At 36.4% G+C, this 24,570-nt stretch overlaps 2 protein-coding genes across 4 annotated transcripts in view; one reads left to right on the forward strand and one right to left on the reverse strand.

Moving 5' to 3' along the window:
- Window positions 1–21,768, reverse strand: part of LOC138333735 (origin recognition complex subunit 2-like) — a 38,224-nt gene extending 16,456 nt beyond the window's left edge. Inside the window, exon 1 of the mRNA XM_069282299.1 lies at window positions 21,613–21,768. Coding sequence (XP_069138400.1) covers window positions 21,613–21,715 — 103 coding nt within the window. The 5' untranslated portion in view covers window positions 21,716–21,768. The remainder of the gene's footprint in view (window positions 1–21,612) is intronic.
- LOC138333736 (thiamine pyrophosphokinase 1-like) overlaps window positions 21,723–24,570 on the forward strand; it is a 28,119-nt gene continuing 25,271 nt past the window's right edge. For all 3 annotated transcript variants that reach the window (XR_011210024.1, XM_069282301.1, XM_069282300.1), the window contains exon 1: window positions 21,723–21,820. The gene's annotated coding sequence lies outside the window, so the exon portion shown is untranslated. The remainder of the gene's footprint in view (window positions 21,821–24,570) is intronic.

The following is a 24,570-nucleotide window of genomic DNA, read 5'->3' on the forward strand; positions in this document are numbered from 1 at the left end:
TGCCATATTCCGACTGCCCCAGACAAATTAGTCCATTATGAAATAGTTAATGGCCTAATGCCGACAGTGATAGTAGTTAGTATGACAGCTGGGTCAACGGTACTCCGCATATCAATAGAATATATTTATATAACTTTACTAATATATATATAAGTAGTATTATTAATTAACTATCTATGTTATTACACTACTATGGATTTTTCCGGCCAAGCTGTATTTGGCCAAACTCGGCCAATATTGAAAAAAATTGACGCAACTCGTCTAATATGATATTGGCCGACTTTTTCTCGTATTGGCCGACTTTGAACTCGGCTAATATTGAAAAACGCGCCAAATCGAAAGCGCCTAGTCATTCGGAAGTTCTCGGTGTTATTAAGTTATTTGAGCTAGCATCTAGAGGGTTTACGAGATCAGTCAACAAACAACATGGAGATTGACGAGTCGTCTGTCAAAAGGGCCAGGGACAAATATGCATAAAACGGCGAAGATATGCTTGGTGTTTTGATGGATGACATGACTAGGTATGCAATTTTATCTAGGACTCGGGATGCGCACGTAGATTTATCACTGACTGTGCAGTTAGTAATATACTTAGACTAAGTTATAAATCAGATATCTAGACCTACAAATGTATGCAGACATAGATAGTTAATTAATAAAAGTGTCATAAATCAGCTGTTATGATATTGGCCCAGTTATTAGGCCTTGGTCTGTCACATTGGCCCTCGGCCTTCGGCCTCGGTCCAATATCACAGACCTCGGCCTAATAACTGGGCCAATATCATAACAGCTGATTAACAAGAGGCCCAGAGGGCCTGTTTCGCTCACTGGTTTTGTAATGCCAAGTAATGTTCTGAATACAGGTTCATTGTTTCTTTTCTGAAGGAATGTTAATATTAACCTCTAAGTCCCCTATTGGGCCCCACCCTCCTGCCCCCAGGGGGTCAGAGCCAAAGTTCTGTTCTCCTTCCCCCAAGGATGTTTATGGCCAAATTTGGTCACAATCCAAGCAAAACTTTAGGACAAGTAGCGATTTATAGGATTTACCTTTATTTCCCCTATTGGGCCACACCCGTCCTGCCCCGGGGGGCTAGAGCCAAAATTTATACAAGTTCTGTTCCCCTTCCCCCAAGGATGTTTGAGGCCAAATTTGGTTACATTCCATGCAGAAATCTATGACTAGTAGCGATTCAAAGGATTTACCTCTATTTCCTCTATTGGGCCCACCTCTCCTGCCCCCAGTGTGTCAGAGCAAAAATTTATACAAGGTCTGTTCCCCTTCCACCCAGGGTGTTTGTGGCCAAATTTTTAGTTACAATCCATGCAGAACTCTATGACAAAAGTAGCGATTTAAAGGATTTACCTCTATTTCCCCTATTGGGCCCCGCCCCTCCTGCCCCCGGGGGGTCAGAGCCAAAATTATTATTACAAGTTCTGTTCCCCTTCCCAAAGGATGTTTGTGGCCAAATTGAGTTACAATCCATGCAGACCTCTAGGACAAGTAGCGATTAATAGAATTTACCTCTATTTTCCCCCTATTGGGCCACACCCCGTCCTGCCCCGGGGGGCCAGAGCCAAAATTTATACAAGTTCTGTTTCCCTTCCCCCAAAGGATGTTTGTGGCCAAAAATTTGGTTACATTCCATGCAGAAATCTATGACTAGTAGCGATTCAAAGGATTTACCTCTTATGATTTCCTCTATTGGCCCACCTCTCCTGCCCCCAGGGTGTCAGAGCAAAAATTTATACAAGTTCTGTTCCCCTTCCACCCAGGGTGTTTGTGGCCAAATTTAGTTACAATACGTGCAGATCTCTATGACACAAGTAGCGATTTAAAGGATTTACCTCACTGTAGCGATTTGAATAGGATTTACCTTTATTTCCCCTATTGGGCCCCGCCCCTCCTGCCCCCAGGGGACCAGAGCCAAAATTTATACAAGTTCTGATCCCTTCCTCCAAGGATGTTTTGTGGCCAAATTTGGTAACATTCCATTCAGAAACTCTATGACTAGTAGCGATTTAAGGATTTACCTCTATTTCCCCTATTGGGCCCCGCCCCTCGTGCCCCCGGGGGAACAGAGCCAAAATTTATACAAGTTCTGTCCCCTTCCCCTTCCCCCAAGGATGTTTGTGGCTAATTTTGGTTACAATCTATGCAGAACTCTAGGACAAAAGTAGCGATTTAATGAATTTAGCCTCTATTTCCCCTATTGGGCCCCGCCCCTCCTTGCCCCCAGGGGGTCAGAGCCAAAATTTATACAAGTTTGTTCCCCTCCTCCAAGAATGTTTGTGCTTATATTTTGGTTACAATCCATGCAGAACTCTAGGACAAGTAGCGAATTTAAAGAATTTACCTCTATTTCCCCCTATTGGGCCCGCTTCCTCCTGCCCCGGGGGGTCAGAGCCAAAATTGATATACAAGTTCTGTTCCCCTTCCCCAAGGATGTTTGTGGCCAAATTTGGTTATTCATTCTTGCAGTCTTTGAGACAAGTAGCATTTAAAGGATTTAAAATTGCTTGGTTTCCCCTATTGGGGCCCCGCCCCTCTATGTAATGTGAAAAAAGGGGGGTTAGAGCCAATAAAATTTTTATATCATTTTGCCATGTTCCCGACACAGCTCCCCCAAGGATGCATGTAAATCAAATTTGGTTCGACCTCCATCCATTAGTCTATGCAAGTACGCATTTAGCTTAAGGAAATGTTGCGGACGGACAGTAACGTATGAAACTGGGTCGACAGTACGCCGCGCCATATCATAAAATATTTAAACTTTCGGGCCAGGTACTAATAAAACTATAGGGAATATATTTATTAAAATATTTTTTTTTACACTTAATTTTTACAATATTATTTGTCCCTAGGTTCCGTAGCCGAGTAGTTATTTAGGATTTTGGCAAAACTCGAAATAAGTTTCCAATCAATGGGAAAAAAAGAATTGCGCCCTCCAACTCCTAATAATATTGGCCGACTTTTTCCACTCTATTGGAATTTTGAACTGAGGCTAATATTGAAGAAAAAAACGCGCCAAATTCATTCGCCTAGTGCATTCCAAAGTTCTCACTTATTAAGGTTATTTGGCTAGCATCTAAGGGTTTTACTATCAGGCTTTACAAACAACATGGCTGATTGACGGATCTGTCAAAATTCCAGATATGCATAAAATACTTCTAACAGACTATTGCTTGGTGTTTTGATGGATGAAAACTAGGTATGCAATTTTTATCTAGAGGACTCCAGATGCGCACGGTAGATTTATTATCACTGTTTGCTTAGTAATTATACACAAAATATTTTTACAATTATGAAATCAGATATCTATTCACCTACAAATTATTATGCAGCTATCATAGATATGACTAAAATTAGTTTCAATAAAAGTTGAGTTAAGATTCAGCACATACGCCAGCGCACTAGCGAGTGTATGTAAGTAATAATAAACATGAAGTGTTTTAGATCATATGATATGTATAAACAGTCCACCGCACTTCGATTTTTTTTTTTTTTTTTTTTAACTAAACATGCCAGGCAAACTGTCACTGCCATCTGACCTTTTGTTGCACGCTCCTGTTTGTTGCTGCGGCCGTCGTTTTGGAAAAAATACGTCATGTTCTATGTAAAGATTGACTTCGCTCTATTTTTAGAGGAGTATTTTCCTGGTCAAACTAGGCAACTGACCACCCATATTGTTCGCTGTATGCATTGAAAATGATCTGAAGATTATATCTAATGTACAGGATAAATTTCAATTCCGTAGTCTTTATATTTCATTGGGCGAAACCCTACCTTTAAGTGTGGCCTTTGCGTTGCAGGCCAAAATGATTGATCATACCCATCGCTCCAGCATTCTACCCAATAAGCACCCATGTCCCTATAAGAGCCCCCTCCCAATTTTGAGGCCTCAATTTTAATTGCCCGGGCATAAATGAAGACCAAAACTATCAAAACTAAATGGGTTTGCAATCATTTTGTCTTCATAAGCACCTTTTCATTTTTTCCAATTTTCTAAACGCCCCTGGGAACATTTTGGGTCAAATACAGTATAAGGGGGGGGGGGGGGTAAGACCCATCATTTGTACAATTTTAAAATCCATCCCTCAGGCCCCTGGGGTGAGCCCCAGCATTTGTACAATTTAAATCCCCTGCTACAAATGCAAAATGAGTGTTATTCCATGCTTAGTTTCAGAGAAGAAGTCATTCATATGGTAATAGCCAAATTGAGACCCTTTTGACCTTGCACCTCAGGCCCACGGGGTTCAGACCCATCATTTGTACAATTTCGAATCCCCATCCCGTAAGGATGCAACAAATGCAATATGAGTGTTTATCCAATGCTTAGTTTCAGAGAAGCAGTAATTTATATGAAAACAGTCAAATTGACCCTTTTTTGCCCTGCCCCTCCCTCCCCCAAGGGGGTCACTCAACCTTCTGTACCCAAAAGGATACTGTCAGTCAAACTTGGTCATTCTGACTGGCGATTATAAAAAGAAGTCGTTTTTTGACTGGATGCTGCTGAATCGCATAGGCTCACCTTGGTCCTTTGGAACAGGTGAGCTAAATACAAAACATGCTTTAGTGGATATATATAAATTCATATATAACAATACTTCTGGGAGATTAAGTACACATGCACAGAAAAAAAAATATACTTCTATTTTTGCCATTAATCAATAATATTTGCGTCCAACAAATCTTTCACAAAAGATGTCTAAATCCTCAACATCAACAATCAAGGCAACATTTTTCTTCCTTATTCACATGTATGGAATCTTAAGAACTTGATCACACGTATTGAATCTTAAGAACTTGATCATATGTTTGGAATCTTTAGAACTTGATCACATGTATGGAATCTTAAGAGCTTGTGACTTAGTCACGGTAACACATGTACAATGTACAACTTCTAAACCATAACTCATTCATCCTTGAAAGTAATAATTGACTGGTTCAGTCTTTGATTAGAAGAGTCTAAATGTGTGTTCAGGGGGGAATGAGTTAAGATGCTTGTGACACAATTATCACAATTAACACCAGGTACACTAGGAGATACAAAAGTTTCATGCTTTGCTGGCCTAGCTGAAACACAGGTAAACCGGCTGTGATCGGCAGCGGTGGGGGCCGACTAATCTTCAGCGACAAGGCCTAATCTAGCTTCAGCGACAAGTCCTAGACCTGGGTGACCGGTCCCATTCCTGGCCGATCAAGTCCTATTCTTTGTGGACAGTCCTATTGTAATAAAACTTGTCCTAGTCTACAACGAAAGTCCTAGGACTTTGCGTAGTAAAATAGGACTTTTGTATCTCCTAGTGGTATTTTCAATAAAAGAGTTTAGTTTGTACTTGGGGTTGTGTTTATATTAATTATATCTTTCTTCCTGCTCCAGTTCACTTCCTGCTTTTTACGATTCTTCCAAACCCTTCAGACACCGTCTGGGAGATGTTCCCTTTTACCCCTACATCCTGGAGTCTCTATCCCTCACAACTCCCGTTCCGTCAGTGTTAATTGCCATCTGCCTATCTTGGATATCATCTCGCAAGATGACAGACTATATATATATATATAGCTACGTGATACTGCGCTAGCCTACACTGCTGCTAATGACAATCACAGATCTATACCTATCAATCTATTGTTGCTTTTACTTTGCTATATGAACTCTATAAAATGTACTTTTATTATAACTTTGTGTTACAGAGTAATTATGAACCCATATTCTTACATGCTCCACCGCTGACAGAGCATTATAATGGGTGTTTACTTTTTATAACAATACTCATCATTTAAATAATATACAGTGTTTACTTATGTAAATGTATCTCTAATTAACTAAAAATAAAGTACAAAATAATTCATTTTGCTTTTCATAGAAGCAAAATCATTACTTCATTCCATATAGCGCATACATTTAGTGCCTTGAACTTTTTTTGGCGATTCAATTAATTATTTTAAGGAAAAAATTTTTAAAGTTAAACAGGAAGCTTAACTTTTCAGTTGTGGTAATGGTGGAAAGTAAGTAACTTTTATAACCGAAGAAAAATACTCATTCGTCAGCTCTTGTTTTTGTTAGCGAAAAAATAGCATTTGTCAGTGGTGTAGCATCTTTAATCAGAATAAATTAATTCCTAGAGACACATTTGGACTCTTCTACTACAAAGACTGGAATAGTTCATTGTGAAATATCAGGGGTGTAATATTAATTGGTGAGTTATTAACATTGTCATATGGACTAAAACACCAATACTGACACAGCTGCTGGAAAAGGTACCATAACGTCTCCATCGACCCTTGTGTGTATCTCAGATGGAATGTTAATATGCTTCGCATATTACTTTATATTTGAAATTACCTGCACATTCAACACTAAGCAATTGAATAGGTTGTTGATTACCAAGGGTTATATATGAACAAGGTTCAAAGGAATACTGTTCACCCTCTCCAGCTGCAAAAAAAGATGGAACCACAAGACTCCCATCTGTAAACTTCCATATCCCGGAGTGGCCTACAGCATCAGTATGGTATTCCCCATTTAGGTTGTGTTCGTTCATTAGCATATAACCTTCTTCCATGGACCTGACTCGGATCAGACGTGCATTTCTCGCTGAACAATAGGCTATGGCTTCGTCGTGTGTCATTATGAGACTATCTGGAGCAATGATAACAAAATCATGAGAGCATGCAAACTCTGGGATTGTCCATTGTCCGTTCGCTTGGCAAATTATCGGCTTAACGACTCCAGTCTTATTGATGGTCGGGTCATCACATGTATAGTCGATAATAGTACTGTCTGATTTGAGTGTTGCATTCTCCACTTTTGGCGGATCGCCACATGGAGAGCTGAGACACACAACCTTTTCGCTGGACAAAGTGACACATATACTCCCAGCAGTGGCATTAAAGTCATCTGAACCATTCAACATGTCCGATCGTTCTTGATAAAAGACTTGAGTTGTAATACCTGCAGCCCCACCTATGATGGTCCCTTGTCGTAAGTAACATGTTATGCTATCCTGGTGATAAGCAAGGGTTTCACAATCCCGATATGACAGACACATTTTCTTGCACTGCTGAAGTCCAATGGTGGGAACTATAACATAATCTGTAACGTCCATGGAAGCAACCATTTCTGGCATCCCAGCACTCAGCTCAACAAGCAGAAAATTAACCAAAGCTAGAAACAGCATTGTTCTTCGATGAGAGGTGACGATCAATACAACAACAAAAAATGTGTCCTATCACTATTAAAGGTGTCAGATCTCACATTTTGAGAAAAAAAAAATGTCAATTTTATTTCTGTCTACAAAACTTCATTCCTCCTATAAAAACGTTTTGACTTTGTCCTTTGAAAGCTGTTACATTATATCCATTATCCTCTTGACGGATAAATGTTTGTATTTTTGCATCCTGGAGTATTAAAATGATCCCAAAAATTGTTATGATAGAAAAGCCTCAGGAATTGCACACATCTATATCTAGTTGGTGATAATGCTAATGTTATATCCTCTCAGGTTTTTTATCTGTACGTTATCTAACAATGTACATACGTTATATATATACATTCTTTTTTGGATATAAATTTATATAGCTGCATTGAGATCAACAGTGATATAATTTGTGATTGGACAGTCAAATTCATTCAGTTGTTACCTTGCCCTCAATTGGCTAATTTAATGTTGATGTGATTATAATCATCAATCATCTAAGTCTATCGCTGTTTGTCACAGCCATCAACTGGCAATACAATAATTATAAAGCATTGTCTGAACCATTTGTATTGCTAATGAATTCATTATTACACTTCTGAAAAGCACAAAAGTGTATTAGGGCCATTTTCTGAGTAAAAAATGAAAATGTAAATGATGCTTTTATGTCATTTGTTTTGGTAACAAGATCCTAACCTTTAAAAATTCACTCATGTAATGTTTTATACAGAAGGGAAACAAACCACAAACAAAAGAATTATTTATCAATGGTTTTTCGCCATTTAAAGCCAATTGTTTCATGTCAATGTAAATAGAAGTTGAAACACTAGAACTTATCACACAACTTGACACACAAAAGCCATGAGTATTAAATATTAAAATACATCAGGGATCCACCTGTAGGTACAAATAGTGCTATCATGATGCATCACAATTTAACAATAAGAATTCATTTAAATAATGCATAGAGTCATCCCATATTTCTTTCAAAATATGCTGAGCGGAAGAAATATTCAATATTTCATGTCATTTTTTTTAAAAAACTATTTATTGTTTTATCTTAACTGAAAAAAAAACAACTTATCGTTGTCATTATTTGAGGATGTATTTATGAATTAATAATGGCAAACTATAGTTAGCAAATAACAACAGTGACGATTGCTTTTCAATACACATGGCACAACCTCATTATTGTTATCTGACCAATAATATGCAACCAGGGCCTAAATTTTGTGTTCAATCTTGATTTAGCTAAAATATAAACATGCCATTTAATGATATCCCCACTATATCCTGTATGTGCAGGTTAAGCATGTTTTGGGACACTTTGTTATATTATATATGTGTAATAGAAGCAGAAAAACTGTATGACAAAATCAAGATTCGAACCTGAGACCCTCTGAACCCTAGCCAGAGTGCTCTACCAGGTTGCTGGCAATTGTTTCCTCCACTTTCACAGTCTTTGTTTCAATTCATGTCTAGTATATATTATAAGAATCCTTCATATAAGTGGATATGAAGGATAGGGATATTCTGACCGATAGTCCCAAATGTATTAACAACGGTCATCTGACTACATTGGCAATAATCATATAGGAAATTAATTAGATATAGTTCCATGGTAGCCATCATCGATTTGGGATCAACCAGAGATGTAGTAAACAACACTTTGTCAGGACTATGCAGGATCATTTCATGTGAGTTTTATCCCAATCGCGCTGGTAGAACTTGAGAAGAAGTTCAAAATGTGTTTTCAAGATGGCCACAGTGGCAACCATCTTGGATTTCAGATCTACCCGAAAAATAACAACACTTTGTCAGGACCATGTCAGTATCATTTAAATGCAAGTTTCAGCCAAATCGCACCGGAAGAACTTGGAAAGAAGTTCAAAATGTGTTTTCAAGATGGCGACAGTGGCGGCCATCTTTGATTTAGGGTCAACCCGAAAAATAACAACACTTTGTCGGGACCATGTCAGGGTCATTTCATGCAAGTTTCAGCCGAATTGCACTGGTAGAACTTGAGAAGAAATTCAAAATGGATTTTCAAATTGGCGGCTGTGGCAGCCATCTTAGATTTCGGATTGACACGTAAATTAACAACACTTTGTCGGGACAAAGTCAAAATGTCTGATCTCAAACTATGACAAACAATTCAATGCAATGGCATTTTAATTACCCTTTCTTTCAGCATTTTGGATTTCTTTATTCAAGTGTTTTATTGATAACAATATCAAATTGAAAGAAAATATGTATAACATAAATTTAGCGCTTGAAAAAGCTAACGAGAAAGCCCTAAATCAAAATGTCATTCACAGCAGAGTAAGCGATCATCATCTACATGTAGCTATACATGTAGGTCAATGTACAATCCATATTGGTCAATAAGGAGTATTTTTTCTATTATTTAATTATTACATGTACAAACAATTTAAAACATTTACAAAATACAAACTCACAATTAGAATAAAGTTATTAACCAGAATATTTACGGACATAGATGTCTATTTAGTATATGTGTTTACTAGTAAAGTTGGAAAATACAATTTATGGGAAAAGATACGGAACGCATTGATGAAATGTGCTTTGTATATCGTTAGATATCGTTTACATCTTTCTATAAATAACATTGTGTTAGCCTGTCGAATGAAACCAACAAAGAAATTAAAAAAAATAAACTTTTATAATTAGGCGGACGTCAGCAATATCTTCCCGCCTCTTTTGTCATTTCACAATGCGTACTTTATATTTTCGTATTTACAGCGAAGATTATTACGAGAGAAACATCAATTATTTCATGCCTGTTCTGAAATGTTCAAATAAAGTTAGCATCAAACAACGACTTGCGATCGTGTAGGTAGGTAATAACGACACCGTTAATCCCTTAATTACCTAAAAGCTTGACACGCCAACTGTATAAATACAAGGTCGTGAGCAAATATCTATGTCGTTCGGTGCAGTCAGGTGTAATGTGACACAGGTTTGGGATCGACCTAAAAATAACAACACTTTGTTGGGACCATGTCAGGATCATTTCATGCAATTTCAGCACAATCACACCAGTAGAACTTGAGAAGAAGTTCATAATGTGTTTTCAAGATGGCCACAGTGGCAACCATCTTGGATTTCAGATCTACCCGAAAAATAACAACACTTTGTCAGGACCATGTCAGTATCATTTAAATGCAAGTTTCACCCAAATCGCACCGGTAGAACTTGAGAAGTTCAAAATGTGTTTTCTAGATGGCGGCTGTGGAGGCCATCTTGGATTTCGGATCGACCCAAAAAATAACAACACTTTGTCGGGACCATGTAAGGATCATTTCATGCAATTTCAGCTAAATCACACTGTTAGAACTTCAGAAGAAGTTCAAAATGTGAAAAGTTAACGAACGGCACGGTGCACGACAACAGACGAAATATGATGACCTTTCGGATCAGATGACTTTATAAAGAGACATGGGGAAATAATCAACTAGCCTTGCTATTCTTTCCCTGTGGAAACTTTTAGGTAGCTGATTCTTTCCCAATGAAAACTTTCAGCCCAAAACAAATCGGCTATTACAGATATGTACTCAAAGTTAATTTGCAAAGTCAGAATTTTTGTTTTAGACCCGTGGAACAACATGTGCCAAAGTCAATCATTGTTTTATCATAAATCCCGTGGCAGAACATGTGCTAGTTATATGGAGCTGAAGTGTAATTCAAATCAATGATGAATTGCTTTTAATAATATACAATTTAGAATGTAATAGCAGATTATATCCTGTCATCATTAATTATCATTCACCTGTGCTGAAATATTACAAGCTAGCTACCAAAGAATGATCTATGTCTGACAATGGAAAGAGGGATCTTTTTTCTGCTTTTCAAACTTTTGCAAACATACTACATATAAAATTTGAGACAGATCCCTTCAGTGCTTTCTGAGAAATAGCAGCAACAAACTTCAACTATCAAAATCCAAGATGGCTCCTTGGCGGCCATCTTGTTGATCGATCAGTCCCAAATCGAAATATGCACAACTATGGCCCAAGGGGAACCTATATATGAAATTTGAGACAGATTCATTTAATACTTTCTGAGAAATAGCGATAACAAACTTTAACTATCAAAATCCAAGATGGCAGCCTGGCGGCCATTTTGATGACTGATCGATCCAAAAACGCATTATACACAACTAGAGCCCTAGGGAACATACATATGAAATTTGAGAAAAATCCCTTCAGTACTTTCTGAGAAATAGCGATAACAAACTTTAACTATCAAAATCCAAGATGGCTGCCTTGCGGCCATCTTGTTGACCGATTGGTCCCAAAATACAATATGCACAACTATGGCCCTAGGGGAACCTACATATGAAATATGAGACAGATCCCTTCAGTACTTTCTGAGAAATAGCGATAACAAACTTTAAGTATCAAAATCCAAGATGGCTGCCTGGCGGCCATCTTGTTGACTGATTGGTCCCAAAATACAATATGCACAACTATGGCCCTAGGGGAACCTACATATGAAATTTGAGACAGATCCCTTCAGTACTTTCTGAGAAATAGCGATAACAAATTTTAAGTATCAAAATCCAAGATGGCTGCCTGGCGGCCATCTTGTTGACTGATTGGTCTCAAAATACAATATGCACAACTAGGGCCCTAGGGGAACCTACATATGAAATTTGAGACAGATCCCTTTAGTACTTTCTGAGAAATAGCGATAACAATCTTCAAGTATCAAAATCCAAGATGGCTGCCTGGCGGCCATCTTGTTGACCGATTGGTCCCAAAATGCAATATGCACAACTAGGGCCATAGGGGACCTACATATGAAATGTGAGACAGATCCCTTCAGTACTTTCTGAGAAATAGCGATAACAAGAATTGTTAACGGACGGACGGACGACGGACCACGGACAAAAAGCGATTTGATTAGCCCACCACCTGATGATGGTGGGCTAAAAATGAACTAATCATCAATAACTATATTTCAAGTCCTGTGGAAGGTGCTAATCTGTTGACCTTAATGTATAAGGAGTTTTTATATGAAGGTTCATAAAATAATAATGAATTTGGCCCAATGGGTATTGTTGTATAGTCAATTATTTGCATTTACCATTATTTCACTCCATCGGCATGTCCTTTCTAAGCATAAAATGTAAAGGACCCCACTTTTTCATTCACATTATACAGAGGGACCACATTTTTCTGAAAAGGAACTGAATAAGGGTCCAAGCACCCAGCATAAACCTTGGACCCAAGGCTTGATATATATGAGAACCGTAGCAAATTGTTTAATCAATACCGGTATTTGTTTTTCTCACCGAGCAGAGCAACTACAATCAATCAACAGCCTTCCAAGCTTATTGTGGATTGCAGTATCCATGGAAATTTGATAACCACTAGTTTGTTAACTTAGGTCTCCCCCCTATATATAGCTACCAATTTATAATATCTTATTAAATTGATCAAGAATCTTACATGAAACTGAGTTGGCTCCGATTTCTTGAATCAAACTTAAGTGAAAAAACTGACTTAATTAAAACTTACCAGGTAAGTCATAAATTTTCATATAAGTTACATAAGGAAAAATCTTTAAGTTTTGACTCAAGTCTGCACTTTTTTTTCAAGTAACCGGGGCCAGAAATAGGTAGGATATTTATAATAATGAATAATGTTTGGTCAAACATTCAAAACTGATATTTTCCTGAATAATTTGGTTCACATGAAATTCACTGCAGGTTCGAAATTCTGAAAAGTTTCTGTATAAATATATGCGAAGTTGTGGTCAATTTTTGATTAAGAGTTTACAAGTCAAGAAATTTTGAAGTCAATATTTTTATGTTGATTTCAGCCAAGTAAAATTTAAAAAAAAAAGTTTTTGTTTCCATGGTGATGAGGTCACCCTGTTTTACTACCCATGAAGACACATTACTATCAAAATACAACAAGTGTTGGGGGTGTCACTGATGTTATTGCTCACTCACTGGCACAGTAGGGCACACAGCAGGGCCATAAGTAACGGGGTCTCTCATTGGCTATCGCGGAAACTGAAAGGCGGGGCATATGTTACCTTGCTCTGTAGTTTACCTTTAAGTAGTGTTACAAGCCCCAATCAGCGTGATGTAATCCACATTCAGGCTGATACAAATACATTTCTCGGATATTACTCGTATGTAAATGTATTATACAAATAAATAATAATCAATTTTCAATTTACAAATGTTTAATGTTTCGTCAACTATAAGTGGCAAAACCCAAAGCAAATACAACACACACATAATTCTGTTCAAATACACACCTCCATGTTCGATTTACTGGAAACTATGATGAAATGTCAACAGGTAAAATGTTTTGAAGTTAAAAACAAATGGCCCATGGGCACCTGAGTTAGAATATATATAATGAAACAAATAATGAAACAAATTAAAGACATATAAACACTATATGCTGGGCCTTGAAATTGGTCAGTGATTCATAAATTTGACTTTTTAGACTATGAAAAGTATTTGCTTCCATCAAACCTGTGAACTTGGGCAAATAATGTTCACAAATATATTTTTCCTATATAAACTAAAGTAAACTTGACCCCTCCCCAGGGCGTAACATGAGACCCCAAGGTCATATAATTCACAATTTTTATAAAACACCTTAAGACCTTTCCATCTATAATTATTTGATACTACTATTTCCAGAATTTTAGAAGATTTTTTTGAAGTTTTAGCCTATTTGACTCTTTTTTTAGCCCCGCCCCTCTGCCCCCAGGGGGTCGACCAGGATCAATGTGGATATGATATTAAAATGCTATCTCAGGCTAATAATTCTAACCAAGTTTGACTCATTTCCTATGAAAATTGAGCAAAAAATGCTCATTAATGTGCTTTTCCTATATAAACTACAGTAAATTTGACCCCCTCCCAGGGAGAAATGTAAAACCCCAGGGTCATTTAATTTACATCTTTTATAAAACAAACTTTAAGACCTTTTCATCTATAAAGTGTATTTGATTCTACCATATCCAGAATTTTAGAAGAATATTTTTGAAAATTTTAGCCTATTTGACCTTTTTTGGCCCCGCCCCTCTGCCCCAAGGGGGTCGGCCTGGACCAATATGGATATGATGTTAAAATGCTATCTCAGGCTAATAATTCTAACCAAGTTTGACTCGTTTCCACAATGAAAATTGAGCAAAAAAATGCTCATAAATGTGTTTTCCCAATATAAACTATAGTAAAATTGACCCCCTCCCCAGGGGGAAACCTGAGACCCCAGGGTCATATAATACACAAATTTTGTAAAGGACCTTAAGACCTTTCTATTTATGAAAAGTATTTGATTCTACGATTTCCAGAATTTCAGAAGATTTTTTAAGTTTTAGCCTATTTGACCCCTTTTTACCCCGCCCCTAAGGCCCCTGGGGGTCAGTCATAGAAAATTTGTTAATAGGATTAAATGGCCATCTCATACTGATAATTCTGACAACATTTGATTCATTCCCTTTACAAATGACCAAATAATGCTCAAAAATGTAAACAATTTACATGACACATAATGCTGGATGTTTTGGAACACTTCGGTCAATGGGATGGAATCGTAGCTCTGACGACGGAGATCTGTCAGAAATCCTTGACTGTCCGTCGTTCAGAGCTCCGTTGTTGCAGCCACGTGTTTTAGTTTGTTATATAAATATCAGTCTCCGGGTTTAATGTAGCGGAATATTTATTTTGACTCATGAGACACGGATTACAGAAAAACCCACGGCTTACTTACAACTTCACTGAATTCCCAGTTACAAATGCTATCATCCAATCAAAGATTTATTTCTTCGTAATCTGTTGGAAAATTGTGGATATGTGTAAATTTATTTATTATGGAAAAGACTGTTGCTGATTGAGACGCATTATAAATTTAAGCGTTGTTATGTTTTGAATAAATACTGATTAAAAAACATGTTGACAGTGTTTTATAATGTTGTTTGCAAGATTGTTCTTCGTATGCGTTAGCCACGTCTCACGGAGATATCCCAACCAAACAAAAGCCGAGATTATAAACTTCAAATTTGTCGATTTGCTGGAAGCGGGCTCTCATCAAACTTACACGGTAAGCTACTGAGCCGCGACGCAACCCCCCCTTAGGTAGATAGACTCGATCCGACAGCCAGATGACCAAACACTTAAATTTACTGTAATTATGCGTGATTAGGCTAATCTTAAACTATGGAACAGAACCAGACCATTACAAAAGCTATTAGGGGTCAATGATTGAAAATCCATTCATGTTTAATTTTTTTCTGAATTATTATCTATTAAACACCAAAAGGTACTAATTATAATATAATTATAAGCTGTTAAAATCATTCAAATGAACAGACAAACATATACAATACAGTGCTCCAGGATAGATACATACGTGAGTAAAATACCCATTACAATCTGTCATGACTCTTAAAAATAGTATTCATATGAACCAATACAAATATTTACATTATGCATACAATGCAATTATTATAAGCAGTGTTCTCCCTTATGGATTTTTTCTAGCTGGTCCTATCATAAGGATCGGCTGACCCTAAAATTTACTGGTCCTGACTGAATGATACTGGTCCTTACAAAGTTATGATTCCATCCTCCCATCCTGGTAGTTTACATAATTACCAAAATATACAAGTAAAGTAATAGTTTTACTAACAAAATATATACCATATCCGGAGTTTAGTGGTTCATGCGCTCGCAACAACTGTTTTACGAGAAAACCAGAATATTACAAAATCAAAGTACTGAAAGTACTGGGAGCTTAAGGCAAGTGATAAAAGTTAATTTGCAGGTATTCAGACGAGTAGACATAAAAAACAAGTTTTAGCTTCCCAAAAAGCTAAGAAGGCTACCATACAGCATTATTTATAAGGAAGCAAAGATAGGAAAGCTTGACGAATTGTTCTGTTCACAGTTAGCTGCCATCGTTCTTATGACAATTCATTTTTGAAGAATGATAATTCAAATGCTTTTCACATTCAATGTAAAAGATTATCAACTTCATGATATTCATGAAAAGGCCACTAGGCTACCTTTCAGAAACAAAAAAGAAATAAAAGTCTTTTTTAAAACAATTATAACATAATAAATTGAATTTTTACCATGTGGCGCAGAAAATGGTCTACTAACGCGTTGTAATTATGACGACGCTAGGAACATAATATGACCTGTGTTATGAAACTTAACGTTTTTTTTTATTTTAATAAAGTTGCTCAGCGGGTGTAGTGGGCCTTTTCCTTATGCAAACAAGTTTTCCGTAAAATATACACTGTACTGATATACATTTACATGTACTTGGACAAGTTGGTGAAATACATAGTATACGCATAGAAACAAGCATAATATTTCGTTTAAAAACTGTACTTAACTTTAGCGCATACAGTTCCACAAATATCCCCTAAGTAAAGCCTAATTTTGTTTCAGCATCTCCCATGAACAGACAGTTCTTACAAGTAGGTCATGATCATCTTGCTAACAGTACTAGTTAGGCTATATATAGATGCTCCACGCACTCCCGACAATGTTTCTATTTAGTACGTGTTGCGACGCCTTGTGTGATTTCTGAGAATAATGTCCGACAACCAGAAAAAACATTAAGACTTCTCTGGGTTTATCTGATGATAATGTGTTTGCAATCATTTCCTCACTGGTAACCCTTACACACATGAAATCTTCCAACAACAAGTAACCAATCAACACACGTAAATCATTTTGGCCAGCCAATCAAAGTGAACAAGATTGATAACCACGTGAAATCCCAACAACATGGCAGGCAAAGCGACCGATTCTAATAGCTACCATCCTGGGATGGTAATTAACATTTTTTTATTATTGATCTTGAGGACAAGGTCATGGAGACATATAGCTAAAAGCTATTTGCTAGAAAATGACAACAAGGGAAACAAGCTAGCTTTCCTTAAGACTCAATTAAAGAGCGAAGTAAAATCTGACACATGTATATCCCTATATGGCGTATAATAACAGATAATGATATTGCTTTTCACAAGTTTCATGGCTTATATTTCAAATGTTGTTTATGCAATATCTACAATTTACATGTAAAACTTTCTGGATGAACTCAGTGGTATAGATCAACTACTGAAGGAAAGGCAGATACTAAAAGAATTACCGGTATCAAGACAAGAAATTAAATGCAAGTAACAACAAAAGGATCATGAGTCGTAATGATCATCTGACTATTGGCACAATACAACATTTAAAAAAAAATAGTAATGGCAAATAACTAAGGCAATAAAAAGAACTCTTTAAGTTGATGACTTTTGACCTTGAATGCAGGTCAAGGTTATTCATTTGAACAAACTTGGTAGCCCTTCATCCCAGCATGTCACAGACCCAATATCAGGTCTCTAGGCCTCTTAGTTACTCAGGGGTATGCAGGGGTCCGGAAAAGCACTTGTCCGGTTGTCAGGGACGAGTGAAAATTGATCCGGGCAAGTAAATTTTAGTGTGCCACTCGCCCGCCGGACAAGTGTTTTTACTGCTGATATATAATCTGTGGTATTGCCTCTATACATACATGTAGCATAAAGTGAACACTAAGAATTCTGAACAGCATATTAAAATAAGCATTCTCAAAATCAATTTGCAAAAATGTGTTAGCATTGGTATCATTTATAAGTATACAATGATGTTTATTTATCAAATTTGACTTATTAATATAATGTCATTTTGCTGCCGCGTAAGATCTGTGGCAAGATCATAAACAGTTGTAGATCCTAGTTGTAGATTTTCAACACACACTACCGGTTATTGTTACTGCATATTACTGGGAATGCATGGCTGTCATCGAGTGCTTGTCATGACAAAGCACCTGCAAGATAAACTCAAATATATGTACATTATTATATTATGTAGGTCATGCATTTTGATATGCTTTTTACATAACATAAATCAGTTCAATAGCAAATTTTCTTGACACCTGCAGTCTTCTAATTATGTCATGTTCATCATTAGATGTTTTGCAACACTACGGTAAATGGGACAGAATTGTAACCCTAGATCTGACGACAAAGTTGTCTAGAAATATCTGCCATTGCAGCTAGTTAATATAAGACGGTATTATTTCTCTGCTTCTTGATAATCTCAAGTCTTCAAAATTTTGAGTCTGCTGTGGATGACTAGCCAATATTAGGTCTTGTTATTATAAAATTTAATAAAATATGCAATAATTTCAATAAGAAATTATAGAGTCCTCTAAAAATAATCGCAGCAAGAATTTTGTGAAGTTCAAGTCGGTTGTGGAGTCTTGTATACAAGTAATTTGAGTTAATATATTAGCATCACAATATGAATTTTTATCAATATTTTAAGTTCATGTTTTCAATTTTTAAATCAGATATAATAATTCGTCTTCATAAAATCTAGCCTTATTACACTTGTCTCTTAAACTCCATATATACACAATGTAAATTATGTACATATATACATGTACATGTACAAATGTATTGTGTATGCATGATTGTATCTCTATATTGATTACATCAATATGCTAATTCATTGTCATGTATGTTACACACTATACAAAAAATATGTACAGGTGTTTTGTGATTTGACACTCCCATTACCACGGTATCTATATAGACAATTTAGCAAATTTAATCTGTTACACTCTACTGACTTAAATGCATTATTGTATGTCATAAAATTAGAAAATAATGCTAGCAGTTAATTTTGTCAACTTCGAATTTGAAAAGGAAACTGCTCCAAAATTATAAAGTAATATTTCTTGTTCAAGTTGTAAATAAAATAAAACATCGATATCACATATGTTAGCAGAAATACACACAGATACATAAGTTCACTTCATGTGTAATTCATTTACTGTAGAAGCAGAAACGAAAATTGAACACTATACCGATATTCGCTGTTTACCTAACTCTCCAAATACGAATGGCATGTTAAACGATGTAGGCCTAGATAACGTGTCACACGGTCGGGTTCGGGAAGTACGCCGGTCCCGAAAATGCGTACCCGGGTACCGTCAAATACATGTAGGAATCATGTGCACCCGGTCGGAATATACAATTTCCGTCAAAATTGGAAAACATTCTAACAGATGTCTGTGTAAAACGTAAAATTCTGTTACTAGTAGTACAAAATAGCAACTCTTTTGTTCTGTTTAGTACTACACAAAAGTATGACACTTTCATCTGCTTACAGGGACATGTTCACAAAGCAACATTGATTTGCAAATATTTATTTTCCACGATCGGAATACATGATCATGAATAGCGCACAGATCCTTACATTCACTATCGGTAAGCTAATTCAGATAACACCCATAGGGCTTATCCGAACGGAAGACTACTATCACTCTTATGTATCTTCCTGTTGCGCATAGTGTTGCGGGAAAAACAACATCAATCAAGGACATACTGGGCTCTGTTAGTTTGTTACATTACGATTGTATGATGGTAACCGATTGATATTAAATTGATATCCAATACCGTTTGTAGTATTGAAGAATAAATCTCTCACAATTTATTATTATGATTACATTGAACTTTTGCTCCATCTGAATATCACCCCATACAACATCGTTAGATACACGTTCACATAATCAATAACATGTCGAGTACCCGGGTACGGATCGGACACTTAAATTCGGGTACCCGGGGGACATAAGTAAGTACCCGTATCCAGCGCCTACTTTTACATACTGAAAGTCCTGTCAATATCTTTATTTAGTGTTTACCTAAACCAGAAGTTTCATCCTATTATGCAAATGACATGTGCGAGAATTTAGGTCATCGATCTCTATCATTCATGCAAATTATTCTCACTATTTACCATTAATAGAAAACGATATTATAGTTTTGGACACATATGTTTGATACAATAACATTTAAGGAAATACCATAGTTTTTTTCATGCAATCATAATTACACTATGACAGCATATTTGCTTTAGAAAGCGGATTTTTTTTAGATCTGAGTTGTAGTACTTTTTCACGCTAGGTGGTGTCGTAGTCGAAAGCGCATTTCCGGTTTGGAAGGTAAACTCAATATGCTGTAAGGCTATATAGCCTTAAGCATAAAAATTGTTTTGCACATTTTGATCTTCAACCTTTCTACAATTCTTTTGCTATTTCTTGTTTTGTATTTCCTCTATTTGGACCAAAAAATGCAGGCCAAAGGACCAGCTACATGGCAAAAATTGTCTGCCCGACTATAAAGTTGTCGGTCACATGCAGATGGACAGGCGTTTATTTCGAATGCTGATTATGAGCACATACATTCAGAAATGAAATCAAAAGAAATAGAGTAAAATCAGAAGAATTTCTCATTACTAGCCATGCTCAAAAGACTGCATCAATTGTGCTCTTGTTCCAGATAGATATTTGCACATTGCTGGCATATCATTGATGACTTTCTACAACAAGATCAGGCCCATGGGCCTAAACAGTCATCTGACTATTGACTTAATACATACAGCACAGTCAAAGCAAAACAACAGTATGTAATATGTGCACAGGCCCAATATTTGTGGTCTCTAAGCCTCTTCTAGTCTTAGTTATTTACAAGAAGTCATTTTAAAGTAAAGACTTTCAAAATTTGATATGACATCGACACTTCTGACACCATCAATGTATCAAGATGTCAATTATCAGATTGAGACTCAATGCAAGGAATTCGAATTGAGATTTCAAAATGATATCACCAGAATCTTAGGTAGGACTACTCAAAGTTAAATTGTACTTTACACACAACACGTCGTTTTGAGATCTCAAAACTTTTGGCTGTGATTGTTTATTTAGTAATACCATATGGCAGAAACACTTGATTACAAGATAAAACATATGGATCACAAGAGTTCATGTTTTATTATACAAAGCTTATACACACTGAATTGTATATGACTGACTAGAATTAGGGATTAGCCTAGAATTTGAAGTAAGGATTAGTTTATATTGTACATGTTACAGCTGTGTCATTGAAAAACTTAACGCTCTGCATGCAACAGTAGATGAGATTATGTACATTTAGTTCCGTTCTTTGATGTACATTAAAAGAATTGATGGTACAATATGGTGGCTCTATACATGGTTGACTGTATGTCGTATTGCTTTGCAGTTGGGCGTCCGACTCTCTCTATATGTAATATAGGCTAAATGAAAACTCTGCATGCCTTTAATAGGCCTGTGATTGGTTTTTTCTCCTGAATTGACTTTTTTTGCTACATTGAATGACATATTCTAGAGATGGATATAAAGTCGACAGTGATAGTAACCCATAGAGTTTCGAGGATAACTATAGACGATAACTATATAGACTGACAGATGGGCTTATACAATGTAAAGAAATACAATCAATTGTATCAGTGCATGACTTAATAAAATATATATACATATAGTCATTTACGATATTCACCTGATCTTCTCTTCTCCCCCACACGGACAATATGCTGCACAACATCGTCGTCTCCCACAAAAGACACAGAAACACATTTCCTCCGTGGTCGTCCCGTCGCCATATTTCCCGCGAAATTGTAAACATGAGGAACTCTTCATCGTGGAGGTTATTTTCTTAGAAGAAGCAGAAGAATGGCTGGTCTGAACTGATTTCTTTGTAAACAAAAGTGCGAACTTATTTTTGTAGTAGCATCTATATCACTTTACTCAATTACTGAGCATATACTGTTTGCCTAGTTAATTACGAGCTGACAAGCCCGTATAAACAAATAATGTACACGTGGAAATTCTACTTTCGTTTTCAGTGCATATTACATTGGCTTATGTTTTTTATTCCCGTTAAGCGTAATTATTTGGATATTTCTTTTTTATTAAGAGACTTACAAAAACAAAGCCAAATTCAAACAAAAAATGTCAAAATCCAATATGCAATGTGTTGTATAGCGATATTTTACTTGTGTCTACTTATACTTAGTATGTTTGACGTACATCTATTATGTACAATGACAATGTTGACAATTTGACATATGCAACATCTGGGTGATTGACAGATTAAAATGTTAAAATAAATATGCATTACATATACATTGATGTATTAATGATGTCATCCTTTACACTCAAGGGGTACGTTCCGATCACTTACAATGTTGTATTAATCATGTCATCCTCGATACTCCAGGGGTTCCGATCACTTACAATCTCAACACCCCTGGACTATTTCATGGTAAAACTGAAGGCAGCTCAGCGGGAAAATCTGAACCAATCACAAGCCTGTAAAAATTTTCTTTGAAGACTTAGTACGGAGAGAGTGGCGCTCAAATTCAAAGCCACACTCAACCACAGTGTACAGTTATATATCTCTTTTGATGTACGACTATATTACCTGTTCTGTGCTGTTGCTTTCAGTCTTACTATGAGATAGACCAGGAGTGTAGAGGTTGTATGTGGTCAGAACCCCTGGAGTATCGAGGATGTAATCTTGTTGACATTAAGTTCATATTTTAGTGTACGACATGTCATGATATGATATTAAATGTTCACATTAATATTGTATGACACCTAAACGAAAATATTAAAAAATTGTAATGTTGACATATAAACAGTATATTTACGTATGTCAGTGATATTTATTTCACATAATTAAGTCTTATAAATGATGTCAGAATGAATTATGATGAGGTTAGCATTTACAATTATATATTTATGTGTAGTATTCCAATGGACACAGCAGATGAGAATGTTGATATCACGCAAGATTACACATTATAATATTGGCTGATTAAATCTTAACAGGTTATGATGTTTGCAGATGTATTAGATTATATATATGACAGCTTCTTTATTGTTAAAATAATATTCAATATTCCAGGACTTACTTATTAACTGACGTAATTTTCTCCCCTGGAATATATCATAACAAAACTGAAGGCATTACCAATCACTGCCATGCAGGCCTACAAAGTCTTTAATTGCAGAGTATATAGAGAGAGAGATCGAGCGATTGGGCCCCCGACTTATATATCAAGTCAAACATGATGTCATGTTATTTTGATGTAGATCAGTTTAGGACCAAGCTTCCTGTCGCACATAGAGCCTTCAGTTTTGCTATGACAAGGTCCAGGGGTGGATATAACATCAGTGATAGTAACCCCTGGAATATCAAAGATGAGTTAACTAATATGTGCATAATGACAAATTATGTGGTTGTTAGTGATGACATTTGAAAAATGACAGACGATAGTGTCGATATGTTAATTGATAGGTGATAATATTGACATACCTGTACAGTAAAACCTACCTTAGCGACCACCTCTGAATAAAGACCACCTGCTTAATAAGACCACAATCTTTTTATAGTCCCAAATGAACAAATTCTAAAACAATTCAACTTATATGTATAAAGACCACCTGTGTAATAAAACCACTTTTATGGTGCCAATTTAACAAATTTCAACACTATTCAACCTCTCTGTATAAAGACCACCTGACTATATATATACAGACCACTCGTCACCTGTCCCTTAGATAGTCGTTATAGACAGGTGTGACTGTATGTGCTATAACAGCCTTGACATGCACGTGTAAAAGGTGAAGAGAAAATGTAGGAGTCAGGCCGGGGCTCTAACACTGAAGTTCCAGCAATATTGTAGCTCAAAAGCCTTAGTGAAGATAATGGTGTTGTCTTCAGAGCTACAATTTGGTGCCTATTACTGCTAATGGAGCAAAGTAATGACTGTATGTGCTATAACAGCCTTGACATGCACATGTAAAAGTAAAGAGCAAATGTAGGTACATGAAGTCCCTATATAGCTGCAATATTGTAGCTCAAAGCCTTGGAAGATAATGGTGTTGTCTTCAGAGCTACAATGCTAATGGAGCAAAGTAATGATTATACAAAATCATTAACATGTATTTTATCATACTTGATTTATAGTACTTAACTACTTGGGAATAAAACATAACGGTATGATATATCAAAATGACAGCGAGACATTATTTTTTTCACATATAAATTATATGAAGGTCTTTTCGAAGGCAAATCTACAAATTGTGAACTTGACGTCTTGTGAGGGATACGGTAAATGGTCATTATATTTGTTTTGGACAAAAATAATATTCAAATGCATGTATACATATGAAGTTATTACAAACCTACAAACAAGTATAGAAAATAGTGCAGGAGTGATTTTCTGAGGCACTGCTCCAGTAGGACACATAGGCACCATGTTGTACCCGACTAAAAGTATACAATTTCAGAGTTCGCCAGGCTCAGTATTCCATAAATGGGGTCTTAGAACAAATGGGGTCCTTTTATATGTAACTGGAATGGATTTTTGGGAAAAAGCTGGGGTCCTTTTAATTTTCTATGATTAAAAGGATATGTAGATAACCCCTGAATTTCTAAGTAGGCCAAGTA

The sequence above is a fragment of the Argopecten irradians genome, chromosome 10 (genome assembly GCF_041381155.1).
Source record: "Argopecten irradians isolate NY chromosome 10, Ai_NY, whole genome shotgun sequence".
Lineage (NCBI taxonomy): Eukaryota > Metazoa > Mollusca > Bivalvia > Pectinida > Pectinidae > Argopecten > Argopecten irradians.